The sequence below is a fragment of the Nestor notabilis genome, unplaced genomic scaffold, assembly GCF_000696875.1.
Source record: "Nestor notabilis isolate BGI_N333 unplaced genomic scaffold, ASM69687v1 scaffold23864, whole genome shotgun sequence".
Classification (NCBI taxonomy): Eukaryota; Metazoa; Chordata; class Aves; order Psittaciformes; family Psittacidae; genus Nestor; species Nestor notabilis.
This window is the reverse complement of record NW_009924628.1, coordinates 1-21,444: the sequence shown is the minus strand read 5'-3', so window position 1 is coordinate 21,444 and position 21,444 is coordinate 1. Positions and strand designations below refer to the sequence as shown.

Sequence of the window (21,444 nt, the reverse complement as noted above, 5' to 3'; positions counted from 1 at the left end):
GGACGGAGGGACACGGGGAGCGTTGGGGCCCATGTCCTTGGGAAAGGAGACATGGGCATGGGAAGTGCTGGAGCACAGGGACTCTGGGAACGCTGAGGTGAGGACGCACAGGGCAATGGTCCCGGGACATGGTGACCCCTGGGGTACTGGTGCTGGAGTGTGGGAGCATGTGGGGAAGCGAGGCTCAGCCCCCAGGCACAGGGATATGTGGGGTCCCACACCAGGTAGAGGATGCAGAGCCCTTGGGTTGGCAGGGCCCTGCCATGGGGACACAGGCACAGAGATGAGCAGTGCTTTTCAGTAGGAGTCCATCAAGAACCAGGGGAGTCCCCAGCCAGGCCTTGTCCCTCCTGTCCCCCGGTCCCTCTGTCCCTCTCCCATGCCTCCCCATCCCTTTCATCTCTCACTTCTCTTTCCATCCTGCTTTCTCTGCCTGTGGTTCCCGCAGAGCTTGTGGCTCTCCCCACTGTCCCTTTCGTCCCCTTCTTGCTCTTTCCCCGACATTTTTGGGTCAGCTGCACATGTCCTTGCAGCCAATGTGCAAGGTAGGACTGGGGCTGTGTCACTGGCTCTGTTATTCCCCTCCACGGCCCCTCTGCTGCAGGAGGGAGCTGGGAAAATGAACTAGGGGCCACCCAGCGCTCACTTTGATTGCAGGAAGGGGACAGCAGAGTGGGACAACGCAGCATGGCTTGTCAGCCAGACCAAGGTCCTGGCAGGGCTGGGCAGGCAGGGTGGCCTGTCCCCAGGCATGCTGCTGAAGATGTCACCAGGCTGGAACCCAGCTATCTCCTTCCTGCCCCTCACATGGGACATGTACAACTCCACTGAGATTCATAACTGTCTTTCAACGGCTGCCTTACGCCTGCTTCCCCCTCCCCACAGCATGTCACTGCAGGCAGGCGGCTGGAAATCACCCTGGCCTCAAAGATGTCGCCTGTGTGCTCGTCGGTGGTGGCAGCTGACGGTCATCTGGAGCTCCCTGCCTCGTCTCACCATGAGGATGTGGTCACAGGCACGACACGGAGCGAAAGAGGAAGGTTGCAGCAGGGATAGCACTGTCACCCGTCCTGCCACGGTGACGCACAGAGGGGCCAGCCCTGCCTGTGGTGCTTCTGCAGACCCAGCTTGTGCAGAGTCCACCCTGCAGAGATGTCGTGGCTTATGCCATCGCCTGGCTCTGCTGCCGCCTGTGTCACCCTCCTGCTTAGCTGTGCCTGCTTTGGCTCGGCCGTCCAAGCCTCCCCAAGTAAGTGCCTTGGTGGGTCTAGAGGGTGATGGGGCAGTCCAGGGACACCCCAACATCATGTCCTGTCATACTTGGAGGGGATATCTGGGTGTCACAGTGAAAGCTCAGGGCACTGCTCTGCTGCCTTCCCTGGGTGTCCATGTTCAAAACCTAAGTGAAGACCTGAAACCTGGCCATCCCTTCTCCTTTTGGCAGCAATAATCAGGTTACTGCTCTAGTGCAGTGCCCTGGATGCAGAGAGGTGGCAGAAGTTGTGAGAAACCTGTTGGATGTAGCCAGGGTCCCATGGGGACCACCTGAATGGATCCTTTGAGCTGGGGGGGCGACAAGCAAAGCCTGGCTGTTCTTTGAGCCAGCCAGAAAAGGGATTTGATCAGGAGTTGTCTGTCTGGTGTCCCGGGACCTTCCTGTTCTTCACTTTTGTTCTGAGCATGCAGCAAAAAGCCTCTGACTGCAGGAAGATAGGGAGGAAGCCTCTGAGTTGGGGGCCTGGCCAGGAGGTGGAGGCAGCAGCCCCTAAGGGACAACATCTCCCATGCTGGCATGGGTGGCCATATCCCAACCTTGTCCCTGTGGCTTTCCTGTCTGCCCTTTTGATTGCGTTGGGTTGCAGGGGACCCATTGTGCTTGGTAGGAAAAGGGACATCGGCAGAGCTGCATCCCAGGGCTGGCACAGTCAGGGGCTCCCATGTCTGGAGCCATGGGGCAGGGCAATGCCTGGTCCTGCAGTTACTGGTGACAGCTCCTGTGTAGTCCCAAGTGGGAAGGGGCAGTGGGAGCTGAGCGTGATGCCTTGTGTCCTCCACAGTGCGTGGTAAAGGGCGAGTCTTGATCCCCCTCACTGCCCAAGAAGAAACTGTGTGTCCCAGCGCTTCCGTGGAAGGTTTCCTCAACAGCACCCTCACCACCCGCCTCCTGCCTGCCCTCTACTCTGTGATCCTGCTCGTGGGGCTGCCAGCCAACGCTCTGGCCTGCTGGGTCCTCGTGACCAACTTCAGGAGATGTTCCAGCACCCTCTTCCTGCTCAACCTGGCAAGTGCCGACCTGCTCTTTGCCCTCCTGCTGCCCTTCAAGATCTCCTACCACCTCCTGGGCAATCACTGGCTCTTTGGGGACTACCTGTGCCGCACTATGATGGCCTTCTTCTATGGGAACATGTACAGCTCCATCCTCTTCCTCACCTGCATTGGCCTGGAGCGCTACATCTCTGTTATGCACCCATTCCTGTGGAAGGGCTCCAGCCAGACGTGGGTCAAGGCAGGTGTCTGTGTGGGCATCTGGCTGGTGGTGGGGCTGGGCATGAGCCCTCTGCTTTTGTGCCCCCAGACAAGTCATATCTCAAGCCTGAACATCACAACGTGCCACGATGTCCTAGGAAAGGATAAGCACACATTCCTCATCTACTATTTCCTCTGCCTGGTGGGGCTAGGCTTTGTCTTGCCCTTCGTGCTCATGATCATCTCCTACAGCTGCATCCTAGTGCGGCTGCTGGCCAAGGGGAGACGCTATGGGCAAGTGGTGCATGTCCTGGCTGTGGTCCTCCTGGTCTTTATCCTCTGCTTCACCCCCAGCAACGTACTGCTCTTCATCCACTATACGCTGGAGGCCAAGGGGTGCCACAACGTCACCTATATCTGGTACACTGTGGCCCTGGTGCTCAGCGCCTTCAACAACTGCCTAGATCCCTTCGTCTACTTCTATGTCTCCCGGGATTTCCGGAGCTGGGTGCGGGATGCAGGCAGCTGCTGCCTGAGGGGGCTTGACACCTCCTCGGGGAGGGCCTCGGAGAAGGCAGCCTTGCCCCTGCGGTCCAATGAGCAGAGCCAGCTGTAGGCAGGGCTTGGGGTGCTGTACTGTGTCCCCCTGCCCCAGGGGGGACATCCTGCAGTGCGGTGCCACCACAAAGGGCTGCGCCATCCCAGGCTGGCATCAGCCCTGGGCAGAAGATCCCACCCTGCATCTGAGCTTCAATAGGACTTCACCCTAGTTTTGTAGTTCCTTCGACACCGCCAGTGCTACCCCCGTCCCATGGGCCACCCCAGCTGGGTGCCTAGCCCTGGCGCCCTTATTTCCCCATGTAATGGACCCTAACCTCCCTCACAACTCCTGCAGTGACCAAACCCTCCAGAGTACAAATAAACCTTTATTTCTCCCTGCTGCTGGAAGGAAGAGGCATAAATACCCTGGCTGAGCAGGAGCTGTCCTCCATCGCTCTGACTATGCACCAGGCACACATGGCCAGCCCTGCTCCCATTAACCACCTTTCTCCCCCCACAAATATGCTAGATGCAAGAAAGGAACTGGGGGATGACTTGGGTGTCCTGACCCTGCTCCATGGGCCCAGTGCTGGAGAGGGGACATCATGCTGTGCTCCCCCATGCTGGCAGGCACTGTATGCCCCATGCCTGACACTGTGGATGCTGCTGAAGCATGCAGGCACGACATTTCTGCTTTCATTTTCCCTTTTACTTGTTCCCATGGTGCTTGGCCCAGTGACAGATGTGCCACCCAGGAGCGAAAGCACATGTGGCAGCATCCCCAGCCCTCCCAAGAGGGGGTACCACAGCTCAGCATCCTGGTCCCCACTAGTCCTCTGGTTCCCACTAGTTCCTGAGTCCCCACTGGTCCCCACTCCCAGCCAGCTCCAGGGTCAGGAGGAGGAGGAGGGTGTGTGATCCATGCTCTAGAAGTGTGGGGTACCCATCGTTGCTGCTGCTGGTCACAACTTGACCCCCAGGTCGGTGGCCACCCCTTTGGCACAGCAGGTCACGTCACCGGCTGGCCCGGCCCTGGTGTCTGGCCCTCATTCTTCCTGAGGATGACGCTGCTGAGCTCCTGGATGAGTTTGTCATTGATGGGTGGAGGCTGAATGCTCCTCCGCCTGGCCATCTCCACAGTGATCTCCGCACTGGGACTGCTCCCTGGTGTGGCTGCCTGCTCCCAGTCCCTACCCAGTGCCAGGGAAGGCTCCATGTTCCTCTCCAGAGAGGCTGTTTTGGTGGGTCTGAGCCCCTGGGCTAGAGCTTTGTCGCTCTCCAGGTTCAAGCCCCTCTCGAGGGACAGGGCTTTGGTGACAGAGGGACCTGTCAGCCTCTGGACCGGGCTGGCGGGCAGCGAGGAGCGCAGTGCTGTGGCTGGGGGCTGCTCAGGGAATGGGGATGGCTTCTTGGACCTGTCCATGGGGGGCGCAGCCGACAGATCTGCCAGCAGCCCCTGACCCAGCTCCAGCGTGGCCAGCTCAGGGAAGTTGCCCACCTCCTCATAGACAGGATCAGCATCTGCCTCCTTCTCCTGCTGCTCCTCCAGGGAGTCTTGGTGGATCTTCATGGGCTGTGGGAGGGCAGGACGTCAGGGTGAGGGGCACTGTCCACAGCACTCAGCAGTATACCCCTCCATCCCCCCTCACCTTGCCCTCGCTGCGATCCCTGCCATGGACCCATTATCCATCAGGTCTCTTGGCTCAGGCACTGTTGCCCTTTCTTCCCCATTGCTGATGGAGGGTGAGTGTTATGAGCCTGACGAGGCATGGTCCATGCCACCAGGCTGTAGCATCAGCCCTGCATCCCTTTGCAGAGGTGGTCTGGGGTGGGAAGGGAAGATGGGTGCCTATGCAGAGCACAGAGCAAGGCTAGGTGAGGTTCCGCCAGGTGGTCTCCATGCGAATAACCTGATGGTGAGGAGGACCTAAACCTATTTCCTCACATATGTTGATCCTTTCTGGGCAACGGAAGAGGCTGTGGGAGCTGGGCTGGACTGTTGAGGTCTTGCTTGCACACACCGGGACCATGCAGGGACCCCCATCCCTGGGTATGGGACACCCAGAGCAATGGGCACCCCCTCCTCTGCCACACAGTATGGGCAGGATGGCCTGGGCATGTCTCAAGTGTAGGTGACATCCCATTGCCAGCAAAGTGCAAAGCCAGCAACAAATGCACTCGGTGTGTGTTGGTACTTACAAAGAACATGGACAAAGTCCTTCGCGTGTGCAGGCGGCGCTGGAAACAGAAGAGGTGGGCAGAGGTGAGAACGAGATAGCAGGTGCAGGGTTGTGGGTGCCTGGGCAGGCAGCAGGGAGCTGCCATGGACACGAGCCCAGCACTAAGCACAGGGACACCCACTCAAAGCACCCATTAGGGACGGGCCATGCACCCGCCTCTGGAGCCCTGGGGTGGGCGCATGGAGCTGGGTGGGTGCAGAAGTGTGGGGTAGCTGTGGGGCTTTACCAGAGTCTGGTTGGCAGAGAGCATGGTGGCATCGGTGCTGTCCCCGTGCAGCGGCACCAGCGGCATGGTGCCAAACTTCTGCTTGGCGAGGTCGGAGGAGGAGCGCCGGCGCAGAACCACGGGGCGCAGGTCATCGTGCTATGCACAAGGACAGGGAGTGGGGTCATGCTGGGCTGCCCTGCCTGCCCCCTTGAACCCCACCACAGCCAGCCTGCACCCACCTGAGCCTTGAGGATACTGGTGGTCCAGTCCCACAGCTCAGCCTGCCCCGAGCACACCAGGTACCTGCAGAGGAGCCAGCGGAGAAGCTGCCAAGGAGCAGGGCCAGTGGGGCCCATGTCCCCTTGTCACCCCGCCTGCGAACTCGGGGCTGTCAGGCACAACTACACCTCTGAAACTGTGCCCAAATCATGCTTCAGAGCAAAGCAAGAGCTCACTGGGCACTCATGAGGCACCCCAGCTCAGCTGCCCTTGGGAACATCTCAGCCCCATGTCCCTGCCCCAGCATCAGCAGTCTCAGAGGAATGGGGAAGGGACCAGCAGGATGCAGGGATGTGCCTGGGCACCTGGTGGTGCTAGGGAAGCTGGGGCAGGGAGCCCAGCTTAGTGCAAGGCACAGAAGCACTTGTTGTTGGGTGATGGGGACACAGAGCTGGGTGAAGGCTGGCAGGCATCACAGCCATGCAGGTGACATGTAGACCTGAGCAGAGTGGGCAGATTCCTCTGGAGCCTGCTGTGGGTGCCTGGAGATGCATCTCCCAGGGGTGCTGGTGTGGATGGGGACATAGGAGGGGTGTGTGGTGCGGACATTGCCCCTAGAGCCTGGCCCCCACCTTCTAGCAGCACGCATGTGGCCCCACCACTCTGTCATTTGAGTGCCTCAGCCAGGCATCAGCTCTGCCCTGACCCCAGGGCCCCTGGCTGTCCCACTGCCACTGAAGCTGGGGACCGATCCCAACACCCCCAGCCCCAGGGTGGCAGGGACAGATACTTACAGCTGCTGCTTGTCCAAGGTCAGTGTGAAACCCCACCTGGTCAAAGGAAGAGACAGGCTGTGAGGGGGCACTGCCGAGCTCAGACATAGCCCAGGGTCTGTGGGCAGCAGTGGTGTGCTGAGCTTGCGCCAAGCTTGTCATGGGTTTGGGTCCCACTGGGGCTTGATATGCTCCCAGTCCCTGGGTTTGTGTGTGGGTGCCCAAGGGACTGAGGGGTGCATGCCCCAGGGAAGGTCCCACTTACTGGGCTGGTGGCTTCAGCTTCTTCCTAATGCCCATGTAAACCTTGGCTGCATCCAGGGGCCACTCACGCTCCGGTTTGGCACTCTGGGGAAGGAGATCCACCGGGTCAGCCCAGCTTGATGCCAACTGCCCTGCCAGGAGGACAGCCACGACCATGCCACTGCTGTTCCCATGTTCTCTCCTCCCTCAGCATCCCCTGGGTACCCTCTTCTCCTTGAGCAGCAGCAGTCTCCGGTCCCGGATGACGAAGTAGCGCTCCTGAAACTTGTTCCCCAGCAGCTTGGGAGGCTCCTCACGGCACTTCAGCAGCCCACACTTGGGAATCTCACGCTTGACGCCTGCTCATTTTGGGAACACAGGGGTTATGGTCCCACTGTGGGTCTCAGGGATGTGCCCCTGGAGGCCAGGGCAAGGGGAAGCTCAGGCAGAGCTGTCCCCCCTGGTGGCACTGGGGTCTCTTTGTGGCTACCTGTGAAGAGACAGCTGCCCTCGCCGACGGGGACCTTCTTCACCAGCAGGTATGCGGCGCTGGGCTCCGGGAGCTTGCACCACTGCAAAGCTTGCTCCAGCACCTTCTCCTTGGGGTGCAGGGGCCGCTCTGGGGAGGCACAGACACTGTGTCCCCTATCCCTGTCACCAGCAGCAAGCTGCCACCCTTACCCCACACCTCCTCTTCACCATGCTGAAAGCATCCCCCCGTGCCATCCCCACCACACTCACCCAGCTCCCCGTTCTCCAGGGCCTCGAAGGTCAGCCAGATGTCCAGGCTGGCTGCCACACTGCGCATCTCCAGCACATGGTTGGTGAGCTCCTCTGCTGTCATCGTGGGGGACACCTGGGGCAGGACACATGGGGCAGGATGGGTCCCAGGGACAGGCTGTGCCAGAGCCTGCATCCCTCCGTGCCTCCCCCAGCACAGCCCTCCTTTGGGACTCACCTTCAGGGTCACGCAGCAGTCGGGCAGCTTCTGCTCCAAGTAAACCTCAATGATGAGATCCCCTGCCTGTGAGAGCTGGGGGAAGCGCGGGTTGAATTGGTGTTGTGCTGGCATGGGCGCTGTGCATAGCCCCTCTCCATGGGACTGGTGATGATGACCCAGGGAGCTGGGGGTGCTTATCCCCTGGGCAGGAGACTCAAGGTGATAGGTGAAGGGGCACAAGTCGGGGAAAGTCCTTCCCCATATATCTGGTGTGGGACAGTGGGAACCTGGGAGTCTCACCAGCCCAGGGGTCCCTGATGTGATGGGTGCTGGCAAGCACATCCCCAGTACCTGGGTGTCCTTCCAGGTGGTGATCAGACTGTTCTCCAGATCCATCTGGGATACCTGGTCCTCATCAATCTGCCAGAGGAAGGGTGCACAGGGTGAGAAGGGAGACACATGGAGTCAATGTGGAGTGGGATATGGCTTGAGGACACATGGCCAGGATGGAGTGATGTAGGGGTAAGCAGCATTGGGCAATATGGGGTGCCACAGGGGGAGACAGACAGAGTCATCATGAAAAGGCCCCTGCAGGGAGCTTACATTGAAGATGCTGACATAGTTGTCGATGAGGTCTTCCATCACCTTGACCTCATGCTCCCCTTTGCCATCGGTCTGGAAGAGGCTGGGTGCGAAGAGAAGTGACAGGTTCTTGGTGCTCATCTGGTTGAGGTCCGCACATTTCTGCACCCTGGGACAAGGAGGACAAGGTGAGGGGCTGGTCCCGTGCTGGATGGGATCTCAGCCCCAGCCATCCTCCTCCACCTCATACAGACTCTCCTGAAAAACAACTGTGGAATTTGGTATTTTTCCCTCTTTTTTTGGGCACTGGGTGAAGTTTATGTCCTACAGGGGTGTGTCCTTTACTCCCAAACCTCCTATCACTCCCCCTTGCTGCAGGATGACTTTGGGAGCATTTGAGGTCTCCCAGAGTATCATGCTCCAGCACATCCCAGTAGCTGTGAGGCTGATGGAGCAGGCCATGGGCACCAGGCTCTTCCTGTCTCCCTGGGATGGGAGCCAGCATTCACTGGGCAGCGGGGAGACCCCGTACTGCTGGCTGGCCTTGGGTACCCTGGCTGGACCAGGGGACCCTGCAGGGAGGTGGCCCACTGACCGATAGAGGTGCCCGATGAGCGCAGCCAGGGTCTTGTGGTTGAGGCGAGGCAGGCGATGAATGAGCTCCTTGTACCGCTCCAGGCGCTGGGGCTTCGAGGATATTTCTGGAGTGAGGCAAACAGGTCATGGCTTAATGGTGAATGCAGGGGATCCAGAGCTGACATGGCATCAGGACCCTGCCCTAAGGGACATTGGCCCAGCGGTCCTTGGCAGGCAGCCCAGTGTGGTAGAAGGATGTACCTGCAGCTTCCTTCCACTGCGGGTGCAGCTCCAGGGTGAAGACGGGATCTTCCAGCTCTCGGAAGAACCTCTTCAGCACGTCCGTGACATCCTCGATGAAGTTATCATTGATGCGCAGCTTGACGTTGCGGGCGTCCCGCCGGAACTCCTCCATCAGTACCTTGATCCGGGACTTGGCTCCGTTCTTGCGGTAAATCCCCTCATGCCGCAGCCCTGGGACAGGGACATGGGGTCATGGGGGACTGATCCTGCCCAGAGAATTCCTGATGGGGCTGCCTGGCCCTTTTGGTCACCCCATGTGTATTGGAGGATGCTGTGGCCGTGGTTCCCCCGCTGGGCTCACCGTACTGCGTGATGAAGGCGATGCAGCTGTCCACGATGATGGGGATGTCTGCCCGGCTCAGCTGCTGGTCCCGCAGCGCGTTACCCCGGCCTCCCGCTGATGCCTGGATGTCGCTGTACCACGCTGCCGAGTCCGCCCGTGACAAGCCCTGCAGGTAAAACGTCCTGAGAACAACAAGGGCAGAAAAGAGGGAATGAAAGTTGCTAGGGGTGGCAGGTTATCCCCTCCTGCCCGTATGCGCAGGGAGGAAGGCACAGCCAGGCTGAGCCAGGGTACACCCTACCCCAGTGAGACCGCCGGCTGCGGAGCCCTCTGTAAGCCCCTTGGCCACAGCCCTGCTGTCCCAGTAGCATCCCCACCATGGGTTTGGGATTAGCATCATCCCATGAATGAGTGCCTTTGTCCTGGGCAGCCTGCTGAGGTTGCTTGGCTCATTCTCTGTCATTCCCACAGCCATGCCTCACCTCCCCATCTCCACCAGGATCAGCAGCTCCTTCTTTTCTGGGTTCTCGGTGGGGGGAACCAGACCTGCATTGGGGTAAGAAGTAGAGGGGTCAGAGCCATGCATGGGAACCCACCACATGGTGCCTTGTCCCGGGCTGCAGCACTGGCACTCACTGAGCTCCTGCAGCCGCCGCAGGTTGATGCTGTCCTCAGCCCCATCATCCTCGGCGGGGCAGATGAAGAGGTGGGCTTTCTGCAGGATGAAGAAGGCCCGCTGCCACCACTCGGGGTTGAGCATGCACTTGTAGCGCAGCTGGCCCACGCGCTGGAACTCGTAGCCCAGCAGGCAGTGACAGCTTACGGGTGTGAACCACTACAGGAAGGAGCAAGAGGTGAGCTGGGTAAAGGCAGGGCTCAGCCCCCGAGCGCACACCCCCATGAGGATGGGGGCAGGTTGCTGGGGAGGAGGGCAGCCCCTGCAAAGGGGAGGATGGTGTGTAGCACAGAGGATGAAGAGAGTGGGAAGCACAATGGGGAAGCAGGGACAGAGCACAGGGACCCACCAGTGGCACTGGGCTTGCTCACCTTGCCGATGGCCCTGGCCCATGCTTGCAGCGTCTCAGGCCCATCGGCTCCCAACTGCTGCACTTTCTCCCCAGTGAGGAAGAGCTCAAGGGTGAAGCGAAACCTGCAGAGGATGAAGCAACCCATCAGGGCAGCCCCTTACCCTGAACCTGCACCCAAAGCCAGAACAGACCATCGCAAGGAGCAGAAGCAATGCCCATCCATGGGCATGCAACGGGGGCACAGCTGGGGGTACCTTTCAGTGGGGCCAGGGCTGGCAAGTGCCTGAGCTCTGCTCACACCCATGGAGAGGAGGTCCCCGCTCTCGATGTGGCCCAGGGGCTCAGTGCATTTCTCTGTCTCAAAGAAGAGCAGGGCTCTCTCCAGGGAGCACCACATGCGCTGGAAGTCTGCAGGACCAGGGAGTCAGTGGCACCGGGGTGCGCACCCCCGGCTGCCCTCCTGTGCTCCCCACACTTACCCTCTTTGCTCTTCTTGGTGCCTGGGAGCTTGTGGGGGGCTGTGGCCCGGTACAGGTACCCACTGTGTGTCACCGGCTGCGTGATCTCATTGTAGACACCCTCTGGACCCAGTTCCTGTGTGCGGGGGGTCCCTGTGGGGAATGGTGCTGATAGCAGGATGGGAGCAGGCACCCATGAAGGCATGGGTACTGGAGGGGCAGGGAGACCCCACTCATGCAGGTGTAGGTAACGGGGTGTGCCAGCCATGGGATTCCCTGGAAAGAGGCTCCAGAAGAACCCACTGCCTTGCCCCATCCCAAAGGAGGGGTGCAGTGGGACAGGTGGGTCCCCCACAGCAGCTGATATCCTGGCTGTCCCCAGCCTTGGGGTGTACTTTGGGGAGCAGCAGAAAGGAGGAAGACCCCACATCACAGGCAGATGGGGCTTGAGGGTCCTCATACCTGAATGGTTCCTGGGCCTTTTCCTCTCTGGTCCCCCTGGTGCCACCTCACCGGCAGCAAGGTCAGCTGCCAGCCCAGCCTCCGTGGATGAGAAGAACTGCAGGATGGTCTTGAGCAAAGCTGGTCCTGTCACCGCAGCACACAGTGCCTGGGATGGGACAAGTGCCTGTAGGGACCATGTCCTGGCACACAGAACCCCCCAGCCTGCTGCCAGGGGTGCTTGAAGGCAGGCAAAGAGGGCCACAAAGTGGGGCACGACCTCCTACCTGAGCCCCCAGAACTGCCTGGCACAAGGGTGCAAGCACACAGAGCCAAGCAGGAGGTGTTGGCATCTCAGCCCAAGAGCTCTGGGATGGTTCCCAGCACCCCAGCATCCTGCCTGCATCCCAAGGTTCCCTGCTCCTACCTGGAGCACGTCCTCCTGAGTGGCGTAGTGGGGATGGGGCAGGCGGTACCGTCCCTCTCGGTACTTGCGGGAGATGAAGTCCCGTCTCTGCTCGGCGCTGGCGTCTGGGCACAGGGCCTCTGCGGCGGGGAGGCGAGCGGCCCAGAACCGGTTGGCTCGGTCATTTCCCAGCATGATAAAGAGCTGTAGGAGAGTCCCATGGTCATGGCGAAGGTCAGGTGGGAGGAACAGCATCCCTGCATCCCAAGGGAGACTGGGGCTGCTGCCCTGCCTGGAGAAGCAGCCTGGCCCTTGAGTCTGCTGTGCCAACCTCGGTGCCCTGCCCTGAGTGCCTCTACCTGTACAATCTCATTGGACCACACGCTGGTGTCAAGCTTCAGGCTTTGCACTTTGGAGATGTTGGAGCCCAGGCTGCGGTGCTGCCCTGTGGGGAGCAGGAGAGTAAGCACCCTTTGGTCCTGCCAGGGGAAGTGGTACCCAAGTCGCACCCATGTCCCAGCCAGCACCCCTGACCCATACCCATGGCACCCCTATATGCCCCCCAGGGAACTGAACTGGCCTGCACACTGCTTGCAGATGACCACGCACAGGTTGATGGATGCCCAGTCGGGACTCAGAGCCCAGCAGTCCGCACAGTGTTTGTTGGCTTTGTTAGACCAGATCTTCTCTGCCACCTCATAGTCATAGAGCATTTCAGCTATGGCCTCCTGCAGGGCCTCCATCCACTCCCGCTTCTCCCGCTCCGACTCTGCCACAAAGCTGTGAGCACCAACACAGCCAAAACTCAGGGGTCTGGAGCAACCAGCACCCACATGCAGCATCAGGCTGCTCCCCCCACCTCACCCCATGGGATAACTGGGATACCTGAATATTTTGGAGGGGGTGATGAGCTCGAAGCTGCGGTTCTTGGCTTCGCGGATGGTGGAGCCACGCATCTCAATCACACAGATGCCAATGCCCATTTTAAAGAACTGCAATTCAGAGTGGCACTGGTATTGGCTCTGCAGCACTGTGGCTGTGGTGGACACACCACCCCAGACATGCCTGTGATGCTGGGCCTGGAGCCAGGTTGCTGCATCCAGTATCCCATCCCTGCTTTGCCTGGACAAGCCAGACCTGGTACCATGCTACATCTCTCAGCTATCTCATGAGGGCTGACATAAAGCATCCTGCAAATACATGATGGCTTAAACTGAAAGGCAAGTTCTGTGCACAGCATTTGAGTGCCTCAGTTTTGGGGTCAGACATACTCAAAAGGAAAGCATCAACTTGAGCAGAAACCACAGAGACTTGATGCTGCTCAATGCACGTCTGGAAAACTGAAAAGAGAGTGACTGAAAAAAACGAGGGGTGCTGAGAAAACTCAGCAGGCAGGAGGAGGAGAGTCCTGTGGGAAGCAAGTCACAGGAGATTGGGACAGGGGTCCATTCCTGGTACTTGCATCTCCAAGCCCAAGCTCCTACTACTGCTGCCCTGTGCAGGATCTTCAGCTTCCTGCTCTGCCATTCCCTTTCTCCTACGTGTCTTTTTCCTTTCTGCTCTCTCTTAGGCACCAGCCCTAGCTAAAATCCCTCCATCCCTCCATTGCTCTCATCCCATCCACCATTAGCACAGCCGTCTGTGTCCGGTCCAGCCACCAACCTGCTCACTCTTGTACAGCCACATCTCGGGCAGGCTCAGGGTTGCAAACACCTTGGACTTCTGTCCCTTCAGCTCCAGGATTCCTGACTTCTGGCAGTGGCCAGTGTTGGCGGGCCGGGGCCGGGACCCCACCAGACGCTGCTCTGTCACCTTCTTCTGCAGCGTGGAGCACCACTCATTCCTCTGGGCTGGGGACCAGGTATGAGGGAGCGGGACTGAGCCCTTCCCAACAGCCCTGGCATGGAGCAGAGCACCCAGTGGATGTGGCAGGGGACAGGTCCCCGTGCTCATCATGGCTGGATGGTTTGGGGATGGGGTGAGAGCTGCCCCTGGGATGCTCTGGCTGGAGGATGAAGGCAGGGACTGGTGGTCCCTGGCTGGGGTCTTTGCTTACCCTCATTCTCAGCACGGAAGACAAAGATCCGGTGGCTGGTGATGACTTGGAATTTGTTGTCTTTGGTGGAGCGAGCCATCTCTATCACAGACAGTGGGACCACCCCCTTGGGGTAGGGCTCCTGGAATGAGCCCCAGGCAGGGTTATCCCCCTTTGCCCTTCCTGTGGAACATGTCCATAACCCAGCCACCCAGCACCTTTGGTGCCTGTGGTGCCATAACCATAGGGGTAAGGAGGTGGGACAGGGATGCCTGCAAGCTCCTGCAGCTGTGGGCCATGTTTCTGCATGGGTGCCACTGACATGGGGCCAGAGCAGCAGTGTCTGTCTCCCCAGGCGACGTGGCAGCCACCAACACCCCACATCAGGCCTAAACGGGGCCATACACCCACGAAAGGATGAGAGGATGTGGGACAGGAAAAGGCTGTTGTTTCACCACATGCACCTAACCCACAGTGCAGCATCCACAGCAAGAAAAGCTGCTCTGTGCAGCACATCTCAACATCCCCCAGGTGCTTGGCTGGGTGCTGCCTCAAAGCACAGCCCAGGGCCACCAGGAGATGAGGATTCAGGTAGGGATGCGTCCATGGTGGGACCCAGAGATCCCCCATTTGCAGTCTGCCCCAGTGCTTGGGAGCCAGAAGGGCCCCCCTCACCTGCTCCCTATTGGCAGAGGGACCCTTGCTACTCTGGGCTTCCCATGGCACAAGGCTCTGTTCAGAGCCCCACCATGGCCGCTCTGCCCTGGTGATGGTGAAGGAGTGCTGGCTCCTTACAGAAGGACAAGGGGAGGCAAAGGGGATATGGCAGCTCACGTGCTGTCAAGGCACCCTGCTCTGGGTGCAGCCTCCCTGCCCTGCCCACATCCTGACCCTTCATACCTTCTCACTGCTGAAGTACATCAGGTTCTTCCCGTCGAAACGGACGTAGCGCCTCTGGAAGACATAGTTCCTGTTGGGATGGCAGAAAAACGGGCTGTTGGGAAGGGGATGATCCCCCCAGGGACACCTCATCTGCTCGCAAACCCCCCCTTCCCCTAAGAATGGCTGCATAAAGACCCTGGCAGTGGTACCCAAAAGGGTCCTCCTCCTGTGGGGATGTCTGGCACAGTGACCAGTGTGCTCATCTTACCAGCCTTGCCCAAGGGAGCTTTACCTATAGGGACTGTCCCATGGGTGGGCACGTACCCCTGTGGGGAGAGCTTGTCCAGCCATCCACTGAGCATGGTGGGCCGGGGCTCGGACAGCGACGTGAAGCTGGCGTAAGGGGAGATGGTGAGATCATCCAGGACCTCGTCTGGGTAGAGATGTGCAGGCAGGATGAACGGGCTGCCCTCGGCCCGCGGTGCCTCCACAGTGGAGTATCCCTCCGTGTCATTCTGGATGATGCGGTCAATGAGCCGGGACCGGGTCTCCTCATCCTCACTCCTTCCCTCACTGCTGCACTCGCTGCTTGTCCTGTGGGAAACAGGGCTGTGAGGGAGTTGGCCTGTGGCAGCTCAATGTCATCCCATCTGGGGCTGTCTCACACTGCTCCTGGCCCCAACCTGAGCTCCTGGGGGCACCCAGTGATGGGGGCGTTTGCGTCTCCATGAGCAGGGTGGGACAAGGGCTCAGTGTTCATGAGCCCCACTGCCACCAGCAGCCTGAGGCTCAGCCAGCCCTATGTGGTGGCAAGGCTGGGGCTAGCTGGCAAAATGGGCTTCCCCACTGCGGGTAACACTGCACAGGCCACCACACATCTCCAAACCCCTGGCATCACCTCCTTCCCCTCTTCACAGCAGCAAACCAAGCCCAGTCCCACCTCCTGCTCCCTGCTCTACAGCCAGCCCAGACACCTCCTCACCAGAGGTCTCTGCTTCCTTCTCTCTCTACCCCTCCAGTGTTCATGGCACTGGGAAGGTCCTTCTGCCACGACAACCTCCTGCCTGCTCTTGTATTTTGCAAAGGGATTGGGATGGAGAGATGGGCCTGTGGAGCTCCTGCAGCCATCTCCTGTTCTTGGGAAGCTCTGCTACCCCCCAGCCAGGCCTGGTGAGCCCATCCAGCCGTAACAATAAAAGGAAGTTATAAAAATAAGCTGCTAAGCCTGCCCCTTCCCCTCAGCCCTCTCAGCCAGACGTGTTTCTTTCCCTGGAAAGGAAATGTGCTGGAAAATGTCTGACAGTCCCAGAAGCAAACAGCCTAGCTGCCCAGGTGCAATGGTGATGGGCAGCAAGAGGGTCATGGAAGCTGGGACCCCCCAGTGCCAGAGCACCCGTGTCACTGGGTCACTCAGTGCCAGGATGAAGGAAAGGCTTCAAGAGAGGCAATGAGGATGGTCCAAGCCTTGTCACAGCTTCTGCCTGAGGAGCATCTGAGCAAGTGGTGCTCCACTTCTCCAGTGGAGAAAGGGTGAGTGATGGGGCAGGTTCCTGAAGCCATGAGCAGCATGAGGAGGGCAGAAAGGCTTCTCCCGCCCACTGCTGCTCCAGTCACAGGAGCGGGGTGACAGCAGATAAAGCCAGCAGGAGCAGGGTGCAGAATCACATGGGCAACCTGTGGGAATCCTCGCTATGGGATGTTGTTGAAGGAGAAACTTACGGAGGAGAAAGCCGGTGGGGGATACTCAATATGAGAAACTACTTCCAGCACCATCTCATGTGCTAGAAGTGCTTTTGGACCAGGAGAATGACCACAAACACCTCCCCTCATTGTAAATTCTCAGAACACCTTGTTTTGAGCACTGACTCGTCATAGGAACCAAGGCAGTACATGGACCTGTGCTTTGGCCCTGGACAGGTACCTTATGAGACCGTTGGACATCAGATGTCCCCAAACCATGTGGGACAGAAGCAAGATGTGCAGTTTGCCTGGGAGGATGTTGGGCTGGAGCCACCCAGGCTGGGGGTCAGCTCTGGGATAACGTGTGAGGCTGGAGAGGGAAAATGGTCTGTTTGGCTCCAGAAAGACAAGAAATGGCCATGGATGGCTTGGAGGCTCAGATCACAATGACCATTGCTGTTTAATTAGTGTAACAGAGCCTTGGCAGGGCGATAGATCTAGCTGCAGTCCCAGCCTCGTGTCTAGCTCTCTCAGGAGGGAATGGCCAGGGAGTGGGGTGGCTGGAGGACTCTGCACGTCACAGGTGGACATCAGCCTTGATCTCAGAGCCAAGTGGGAGGGAGATGCTCTGAATGGGTCAGGGCAAGAGAAAAAGAGGAAAACCCCGTGACAGCACCTTCCTGAGCCATGATTTATAGCCATTGAGGCCACGAAAAGCTGGAGGACAAGCAGCATCTGTCAGGGACAAGCAAAGCTCGTGGCCCTGCTGGAATGGGGTCTCTCAGCATCCCAGGAGCACATCAAGACCCAGGCCAGCTTTCATGCCTTTAGGACAGGGTTTTAAGAGGAAGACTCCAAACCTCCAATTAAGTCTGCTAAGGCCAAGTCACCTCCCTTTCAGCTGGTGGTGGGCAATGGAGACAACTAACCTTACGGCCAAATGAGTCCCCAGGTCAGCTGAGCCTGGAGGGTGATGCCTGAGGTGCACTGAGTTGGGGTAGTCTCAGCCTGTCAGTGCTTAAATGGGAGATCTGGGAGATGGAGGATGGGTGATGAAGGAAAGGGATCTGTGGGTGGTGAGGGGTCCAAGGAGCTGCTGATGGACCTAGTTACTTCAACGGAGGGTCATGGGCCAGACAATCAACCTGGAGGTAGATAGGGAGATCAGGAATAAGCTGTCAAGGATACACCATTCCCAGTGTTTCTTTTCCACAGGGAAGGTGCCTTGAGGTGTGGGAGAAGCAGTCTGGGTAGGTATCTGCCTGAGGATCGTCTCATCATGAGTCCTGATGCAAACCAGGGCAGAGTCCTCTATTCCTCACCATGATGTCTGATGAGCTGCTGTCTGACCCAGTGCCCTGAGCTCCATACGGGGTGATGCAGGCACTGCTGTGCCAAACATCTCCCTCCTGCTGAGAAGCAGGTGCTGTCCTCCACAACGGCATTTTGTGGGACTGAACATCATCAGCTGGGATGAAGGTGCTCAGTGTCAGAGTGGATGAATCCCACCCTATGCTCCAGGCTGGCTCAGAGACCCAGCTCCCAATTTTAGGGGGAATTTTGCATTCCTCTCCCTCTTTACTTAGGATATCTCATTGCTGGCCAAGGCAGCTCTGCCTGTCTCTAACACTGACCCACAATGCCCAGACCCCAAGCCAGAGAGAAGTGTGGTCCAGATGGAACTCTCCCAGAAGAGGGTGAGAGGAGGTGTCTCACGTAGGATATAGATAGCCCATAGCTCCAGGAGGATCATGGTTGGACTGGTGGGGCTGGTCGGGAGAGGAAAGCATTGGAGCAGCGCACCAAAAGGGTTCATGAGCACAATGCAAAAGGCCTTCAAAGGCTTTTCTGTCTCTTGCTCAACTCCCCACACTCCAACCACCTTAGTGCTCAGGCTGTGAGAAAGAAACCTGTCAACTGCTGCCTCTGACATTGCTAATGATCACATCCTGTCTCTTCTCAGCAAGACCCTGGCTGAAAGCACCCAGCTGCTGACCTCGGGATGCTCTGCATCCCAGCTCCCTGGAAGCTGACGGGTGGAAACTGACCCATGGGCCAGCTCCCAGCCCTGCTCTGAACTACTGGTTCAGTATCTCCACAGCAGATGTCAGTATTTTTGTTTCCAAAGCTCCTATTCACAGGTATTTGAAGTTCCCCATCCATGGCCCGTGTTGGGACTGTGACACTGGATCAGGCCATACTCGCTCCCAGAGCTGGACTGACCAACACTGGGGCCAGAAAGGCAGGGGCATGGGGATGCACTGGCAAGCAAAGCCACGGGCAGAGCCGAAGGACACAGAGCTGCAGCTCGCCACCTCCTCTCTGAGCAACACAGGAAAAGGAACCCTCCCCATCCGAAATGGGAAGAGCAACTTTCCTTCCTCTTTCTGAGATGGTATCAGGAGTTATGGAAAGGACATTTGAAAAGCATTTGAAGATGCCCCTCATAATCTCACTGTCCACCACAGTGTGTGACAGATCGGCAAATGCTGATCAGATGATGCTGGAGCCTTTGAAGGTCACACATTCCTTTATCTGGACCTTAAAGCCATCCCATTTCTGACTGATTCCTGTCCTCTCTGGTGTTTTCCTGCTCCCAGCAGCCAAATCCAGGCTCTGCGTGGTACATAAGTGCCCAGTGCCACTGGCATGGCCCCAGTTATGCACCCAAAGCATCTGTTCACAAGCACTGTCCCCTTGAGGGCCACCCACCAGCACAACCCCTTCTCATCTCTGAGCCCATCGGCTCTTCTTGAGACTGCTGACCTGATCCCAGACACTCCTGATAGGCTCCACAGTGGGGAAAAAGCCCCTATGGCCTCTCAGGCTGTCCCCAGGGGTGTTCCTGTCCCCTTGGCATGCAAATCCCAGCCCCTGAGCCCAGAGGAGGTGATTCCTACCTGCACACTTCTCGTTCCAGCTCCAGCTCAGACACTGTCTCGTAGCTCTGATCAGAGGAGATGCCAACACCCTGAGAGGAGAGATTGGTCACATCTCTCCCCTCTGCCTTCTCCCACCCCAGACCTCCTCAACCTGCCTGTCCCACTGCAAGGGGGCTCAGTCTGTGACCCCCACCCCATCAGTGATGCTCAGCACTGCCAGGCGCCTCAGTCTCACCAGCAGCAGCTGGTGGGATGCAGAGTAACATCCAAGGACACCCACCATCCCCACCGTGTCCTCTTACCTTCTGCTCCCGCGATGGGGCTGTGTGCCCAAAGATGGTCTCACTGTAGGGGCTGACAAGCTGCTCACTGACCTCTGTGGGCAGAGACATGGGAGGGAAAGCAGTCAGCAGTGCCTGCTGCAGGCAGCAACCAGCCAGGACTGACAGCCCTGGAGGGGACTCCGTCACCGAGCCCTCCACAGTGAACCCCACCATCCAGAGCATCTGGATAACAGAGATGCCAGCCAAATGTGTCCCTGAGTGAGACAGGGGCACAAGACAGGACCTGGGGACAAGGCAGAGGTGTCCCCCTAACTGCCCCTTCACTGGGGACGCTGGGAGGTCCCTGCTGTGCACCCTGGGTGCTCTCACCTGATGTGCTGGTGGGTCTCTGTGGCACGGGGGGCAAGCCAGGACTGCTGAAAAACAGGAGAGGCATTATTGTGGCTGCAGCCAGGATGGGGTGGGATTTTTCCACCTTGTTTTCCCATCTAGCTTCCTCTGCTTCTGACCAGGGCTGAGCCCAGCTTCATCCCCAGGATGTGCAATATCCCCTCCCTGCTCCCTGCACCCTCCTTTGCTCCCTTCTCCTCTCAGCCCCATGCTGTGTCTCCTGGGGCTGCCAGGCATTTCCCATCCCAGCTCACCCCCTTCTAACATATCCAACTTGCAGGAGCCAGACCCAGACCCTCACTCAGCCACCCGTCACCATGAAAGGGACCCCCAGCCTTGCTGCTTTGGAGGGCAGCAGAGGGGCAGCAGCTTCTCCCCCCAACCAGAGGAGCCACCCAGGGGCCCAGGGCCACCCTGTCATCTCAGAGGGATCCCAGCTGCCCTGTGGGCTGGCTCCATGCAGAGCCTGGGGAAGGCATGGGAAGGGTGGTGAAAGGGGCTTGTCAGCACCCAGAGACAGGCAGGGCCAGGCTGGGAATGCGGTCCTGGGGATGGAGGGGCTCTCTGGATCCTTGGGTCTGGCTGCTCTGCACCCCCCCTCCACTCCGTGTGGGGAGGGAAAGTATCTGCTTACTCAGGCTTGTCTGGCTGTGTCATCTCCTGCGGGGACAGAACCTGACCCTGGAGACCATCCTCCCCTCCTGAGTCCTCAGTGGGTGCTGACGAGTGCTTGAGTCCTTCATAGATGACGTTGGACACCATCTCCATCCTGCCCTTTGCTGAGGTGGGCTGCGGGGCTGGCCTGGGGCACGGCGAGGGGTCTCTCCTGGCTGGGATGGATGTGGGGTGACCCTCTGGCCCACTCCCAGGGCCGGGCTCTGCTGCCAGGACCCTGTGGCTGTGCCGTGGTGGGACAGACGGGACGGACAGGGGGGACTTCTCTGATGCCTCCAGGGTTTGTCCACGATCCAGAGCTGGCGGGGATCGTGTCTCCTCCCGAGCGCTATCCCGCACCCGCAGCCGGGAAAATCCCATGCCCATGGCCACGGCTGCCCCTAGAGCTGGCCGGGGCTCCGGGCTTTCCAGATCTGTGGAGCTCTCCCCTGGCACAAACCCCTCCAGTACCACAAAGGCTGCAGTTGCCCTGTCTCTGCCTGGGCCGTGTGCCGGCACCGTGGTGCGTGCCGGCGGCTCAGGCGCTGAGCCCTGCTCTGGCTTGGAGCGAGGGAAAACCGTCCTCGGCTTAGGAACAGGCTTCACGAGGGGAGGAGCAGAGTCCTTCTCTAGAGGCAATGCCTGGGCGGGAGCAGCAACACACTGCTGCGTCCCCAGGGCATCAGTAGCCCCTCCTGGCTCTGCTTTCATGGCATCCTTGCCCACCTGTGGGGCATCCAGCACCTCGGTGGCTTGGAAATGGGCGTCTTCCGCTGCAGGTCCTCTCCAGGACTGACTGAGCACCCGTGTCTGCTGCACCAAGTTCAGGATCCTTTTGCGGTGCCCAGTGGCGGTGATGCCGAGCTGCTGCAGGTGGTCACCGTCCAGCGAGGTGGTGTCTTTGGCCACATGGTACCCATGCTGCTTGAAG

At 59.0% G+C, this 21,444-nt stretch overlaps 2 protein-coding genes across 2 annotated transcripts; one reads left to right on the top strand and one right to left on the bottom strand.

Moving 5' to 3' along the window:
• Nucleotides 1-2,057: 2,057 nt before the first annotated feature.
• LOC104401292 (proteinase-activated receptor 3-like) lies at nucleotides 2,058-3,082 on the top strand (the record flags this gene model as incomplete). The annotated part of the gene is made up of 1 exon (XM_010012694.1): nucleotides 2,058-3,082. A coding segment is annotated over one exon (1,025 nt), but the record flags the coding sequence as incomplete, so codon positions are not given.
• Nucleotides 3,083-4,015: 933 nt separating this feature from the next.
• ARAP3 (ArfGAP with RhoGAP domain, ankyrin repeat and PH domain 3) lies at nucleotides 4,016-20,621 on the bottom strand. The gene is made up of 33 exons (XM_010012693.1): nucleotides 20,494-20,621; nucleotides 19,839-19,882; nucleotides 19,488-19,723; nucleotides 19,204-19,274; nucleotides 14,948-15,217; nucleotides 14,642-14,711; nucleotides 13,763-13,883; nucleotides 13,369-13,556; nucleotides 12,592-12,698; nucleotides 12,287-12,486; nucleotides 12,066-12,151; nucleotides 11,728-11,910; nucleotides 11,322-11,469; nucleotides 10,881-11,012; nucleotides 10,656-10,809; nucleotides 10,421-10,523; nucleotides 10,010-10,208; nucleotides 9,856-9,919; nucleotides 9,392-9,555; nucleotides 9,049-9,261; nucleotides 8,807-8,912; nucleotides 8,233-8,380; nucleotides 7,981-8,049; nucleotides 7,648-7,722; nucleotides 7,431-7,545; nucleotides 7,180-7,308; nucleotides 6,915-7,048; nucleotides 6,712-6,794; nucleotides 6,468-6,503; nucleotides 5,694-5,757; nucleotides 5,473-5,610; nucleotides 5,206-5,244; nucleotides 4,016-4,579 (listed from the first exon to the last, which is right to left on the bottom strand). The coding sequence occupies exons 1-33, from the start codon at nucleotides 20,619-20,621 to the stop codon at nucleotides 4,016-4,018; spliced, it is 4,581 nt and encodes a 1,526-aa protein (XP_010010995.1).
• Between the last annotated feature and the right edge of the window lie 823 nt (nucleotides 20,622-21,444).